The 4,564-nt window shown below is 35.1% G+C and overlaps 1 protein-coding gene across 1 annotated transcript; it reads left to right on the plus strand.

The window, feature by feature from the left end:
• The first annotated feature begins 2,133 nt into the window (after positions 1-2,133).
• LOC132182934 (probable terpene synthase 12) lies at positions 2,134-4,283 on the plus strand. The gene is given in 7 exon segments (XM_059596300.1): positions 2,134-2,255; positions 2,350-2,722; positions 2,853-3,071; positions 3,274-3,304; positions 3,307-3,417; positions 3,516-3,764; positions 3,884-4,283. Coding segments are annotated over 6 exon segments (1,203 nt in total). The 5' UTR covers positions 2,134-2,255; positions 2,350-2,417; the 3' UTR covers positions 4,172-4,283.
• The last annotated feature ends 281 nt before the right edge of the window (positions 4,284-4,564 follow it).

Here is a 4,564-nt window from a genome sequence, read left to right on the forward strand (position 1 = left end):
CTCGAGTAGGTCCAACTTAATAGATTTTGAGGCCTAAGACAAACAAATTTAGGTAGGGCCTTTTTTATATTTAAATATTTAATTAAATGATTTTAATTTAAAAACATTCTTCTTGCTTTTTGTCCTTAATTTTTTTTTTTTCAAATGATTTGCAAAATTCATCTCTGTTATGAGATATTTAATTTCAACAGATTACAAATATCATATTTTGTGTTGAAATATACATAATTCTTTTTTAGTGGAATGTAATTTGAGCAAAATTAAATTTCTTTAAACTAAAAATTGTTTTAATAAATGAACTTAGTCAATATGCTTGCTTGTTTTAAGTTTAGGTGAAATCATGAGTTTAGTAATTTCTTTTGGAGTACAATTACGGTCACTTTCCTTTTTTTTTTTTTTTTTTTTTTTCTTATCCTTTAATATCTTGGAACTCAATTTTTTGCATTGACAGTATATAGATGTATTATTATTACAATTTTTTTTAAAAAATTTATAGTTTAGGGTTTTAACGGGTCGGGTCGGATCGGGTCTACCCGATTAGACCCAATTATTTTAAACAGGTAAAACGGATCGTGTCGGGTTACCTGACTATTTTCGTGTCATAATCGTGTCAGACCCGATTACCCATTTAGCTAAACGGGTCGTGTCTGTGTATAGGCTAATCATGTAACGGGTACCCGCAGGTCGTAATCGGGTCGTGTCAGGTATCCATTTTGCCACCCCTAGGCCGATCCATCCCCTAGGGCCATGAGGTGGCCAGCCACCTTTTTTTTATTTTTTTTTATTTTTTATATATTTTATTTTATTATTTTGTTTTATATTTTTCAAAAAAATTTATATCATATTTTAATATTTTATTATTACTGGAACACGTGGTAGCCTATAGATCTTGAATGACATTGAAGGACCAAAATTTTAAAATTTTTTGGCTGGCAATTTTCTCCCCATTGCTGGGGATCTTGATCCGATGGTTGGTAGATCGGTGGACGACCGTGTAAGGTTGCTAGAGGTCGTGGTTGTAGAACGAATGTCAGTGGCAGTGGTGGTGTGCTGATGAGCAGCAGTGATGGCCGGTGAAAGACAGCGGTGGGTTGCACTAACTTGCACATGTCTTTTTTTGGAGTTCAAGTTATTAGCGCATAATGAAATTATTGCTAATTTGAGTTGAAATAACTTTACTTCTTTTTTTTTTTTTTAAAAAAAAAAAAAAAAAAAAAAGCAAATTAAAATGATATATATGTTATTATCAAAAAAAAAAATTACGCAAATTTTGGAAATTAATGCTGGATTTTGGATAAATCATATTAAAATATATTATATTATTTTATATTAACTAATTATTAATCTCGCCCTTGCATAAGTATGATTTTAGATCCGCCACCGGCTGACGTTGATGGGCAGTGGACGGCTGGAGCCTAGAGGGGTGCTACTGACGACAAGCCATGGACCACTGAATGGGCTGGTTTGGCCCGAAACCCATGGATTGGGTCTATGACTAAGCCGAATCAGCCTTAAAGTTAAACCCGCCAGGTGTATCACGTGCTCATGGATAGGATAAGCACACACGAAACGCGTGAGTTATTGAGTTCCTATTACTATATATATATATAGAGCTTCACGCCTATAATATGGAAATCACAACCAAATTATACAACAATTTCTCCTTCCCACGTAACGTAACTTACCTAATTAAGTATCCCATGACAAACACACCTCATCTTCTCGACCACAAATGTGGGCAGTTCCAATGCTTTGCGGGCATACCAACTTCCCATTTACAAGTTGATCAGAGAAAATCCGCCAATTACCAGCCAAGCCTCTGGAGTTACGATTTTGTGCAGTCCTTGAACAATCATTATGCGGTAACGTCCATAAACCATGCACCCTCCCTTGATTTCTCTTTTTTAAAGTCCAAAAACTTTTAAGATGAAAAAGAATGATTAATATACATAATATATTTCTCAAATTGTTATCATGCATGCAGGATGAAAAGTACAAAGATAGGGCAAAGAAGCTGGAGGAGGATGTGAGGAGTATGATTCATAATGAAAGTGCCGACTTATTGGCAACTCTTGAACTGATTGATGATGTTCAACGGTTAGGTTTGGGATACCGATTTGAGAGGGAAATAACAAGAGCCCTTGACAACTATGCATCTTCGAAAGGCTGTAATGATGAAAGAATTGACAAGTGTCTCCATGCTACTGCTCTAAGCTTTAGGCTCCTCAGACAACAAGGCTATCAAGTTTCTCAAGGTACGTATATGATACAGTCGCTAATTAAGCTTCTTGATTTCATTTCCCATGTTCATCTCACAATCTTCTTATATCATATTTGTATGAAACACAGCTGTATTTAACAGTTTCAAGGACGATAGTGGAAATTTCAAGGAATGCCTTACAAAGGATGTCAAAGGAATGTTGAGTCTATATGAAGCTTCTTATCTTGCCTTTGAAGGAGAAAACCTCTTGGACGAGGCCACAACATTCACAAGAATGCATCTCAAGGACCTCAAAGGAGATGTCAGCAAAAGCATGGCTGAACAAATTAGTCATGCATTGGAGGTTCCATTGCACCATAGAATGCTAAGGCTAGAAGCTCGGTGGTATATTGAGGCATACAATAAGAGGGAAGATGCAAATTCTCTTCTACTTGAACTTGCAAAGTTGGATTTTAACATAGTGCAGTCTGTGTTTCAAAGAGAACTTCAAGATATGTCAAGGTAAGAAATGTTTGAAGTATTTGTTCGCATAAGTAATTAAGGTAGACTTTTGTTAAAAGTTGAAAATTGACTTTGCCATGACTTGAATGTTAAGTTGAAAACTTATTTGGTTTCACTTTATGACTTTTAGGTGGTGGAAAGATATGGGTCTGGCAAACAAGTTGAGCTTCACCAGAGATAGATTGATGGAATGCTATTTTTGGACAATAGGAATGGCCTTTGAACCTCAATTAAGTAATTTTCGTAAAGGGTTAACGAAACTGGCTGCTCTTGTTACCACCATTGATGATGTCTATGATGTTTATGGTACCTTGGATGAATTAGAGCTATTTACTGATGCAGTTGAAAGGTTAATTCTTGATAACTCTTCCCTTTCCCCTTTCCTAACCCTACCCCACCTCCACCCCAACCCAAAAAAATAAAATAAAAATAAAAATATGAGACAAAAAGAGAGAAAAACTAGGAATGTAATGGAATCCCTTACTTATAACTTTTATGTTATACAACTAAGAAAATCATACTCTTAATTTCTCGATGCATGGTGTTTTCAGATGGGATATCAATGCCGTGAAAAATCTTCCCCATGCCACTATATGAAGTTATGCTTCTTAGCTCTCTACAACACTATTAATGAGATGGTATATGAAACACTTAAGGAGAAAGGAGATAACACCCTTCCATACCTAACAAAAGCAGTATGTGCAACAATCCTATTGGTTTTTTATTTAGATGAATAGAATTTCCTTTGAAATATTAAACCTAACAGTCTTGGGGCTTCTTCTTTTTATTTTAGTGGGCTGACCTGTGCAAAACATTCCTACAAGAAGCAAAGTGGAGTTACAACAAAGAAATGCCAACTTTCAAGGACTATCTTGACAATGCTTGGCTATCGGTTTCGGGGGCGATTGCCCTTGTTCATTCTTATTTTTTCTTGAATCAAGAGTTCACAAAGCAGGGACTTGAGGGCTTAGAAAAATACCACGACCTTCTGCGTTGGCCTTCAATTATTTGTCGACTTTGCAATGATCTCAGTACTTCAGCGGTATTCATTTTACAGCATTCCATAGTGTCTTTTGTGTTGAATGAATTTTAAGGTCTATATGATCATCTTTGGAAGCACTACTTCAGACTAACATATTTAGCTGCTTATTTGAAATACAGGGAGAGTTAAAGAGAGGAGAAACTGTAAATTCAATTCATTGCTACATGCGTGAAACTGGTGTTTCCGAGGAAATTGCTAGCAAACACATGAGAAACATGATTGATAGGACTTGGAAAAAGATGAATGAAGAGCGAGTAGTTGATTCTCCATTTGGGGAAGATTTAGTGGTAACAGCAATCAACCTTGCTCGGATTGCTCAATGCACATACCAATATGGAGATGGGCATGGAGCACCAGACAAAAAAGCAAAAAATCGAGTCCTGTCATTAATAATAGAGCCTGTTTGAATCATTGAGAAATAGACCTTTCTCTATCAATTTCAAACATGTACGTGTGGCAAAGATGTGTGCCGAAAATGAAAAACTAGTTGCAAATAAAGTAGCTTCTGGCTACGTTTGATTACATTTTTGTTTTCTATCTCTAATTTTGTTTTTTTTTGTTATTTTTTGTTATTTTTTTTTTTTTTAACATAAGTATATTTATACATAACTCAAAACTAATAAGCCTAATTTTTGGGTTGAGTTGTGTCGTCTTAGCATGCTATATTATAAACTCGCTCAAAGACTATCCAAAATATCATTTTTTTTTTTTTTTAATGAATTCCAATTATGAATCTCCCCAACAACATAAAATACTTATGGTTCCACTCAAACACTATAGATAAAAAATAAAAAATAAAA

The sequence above is a fragment of the Corylus avellana genome, chromosome ca5 (genome assembly GCF_901000735.1).
Source record: "Corylus avellana chromosome ca5, CavTom2PMs-1.0".
NCBI lineage: Eukaryota > Viridiplantae > Streptophyta > Magnoliopsida > Fagales > Betulaceae > Corylus > Corylus avellana.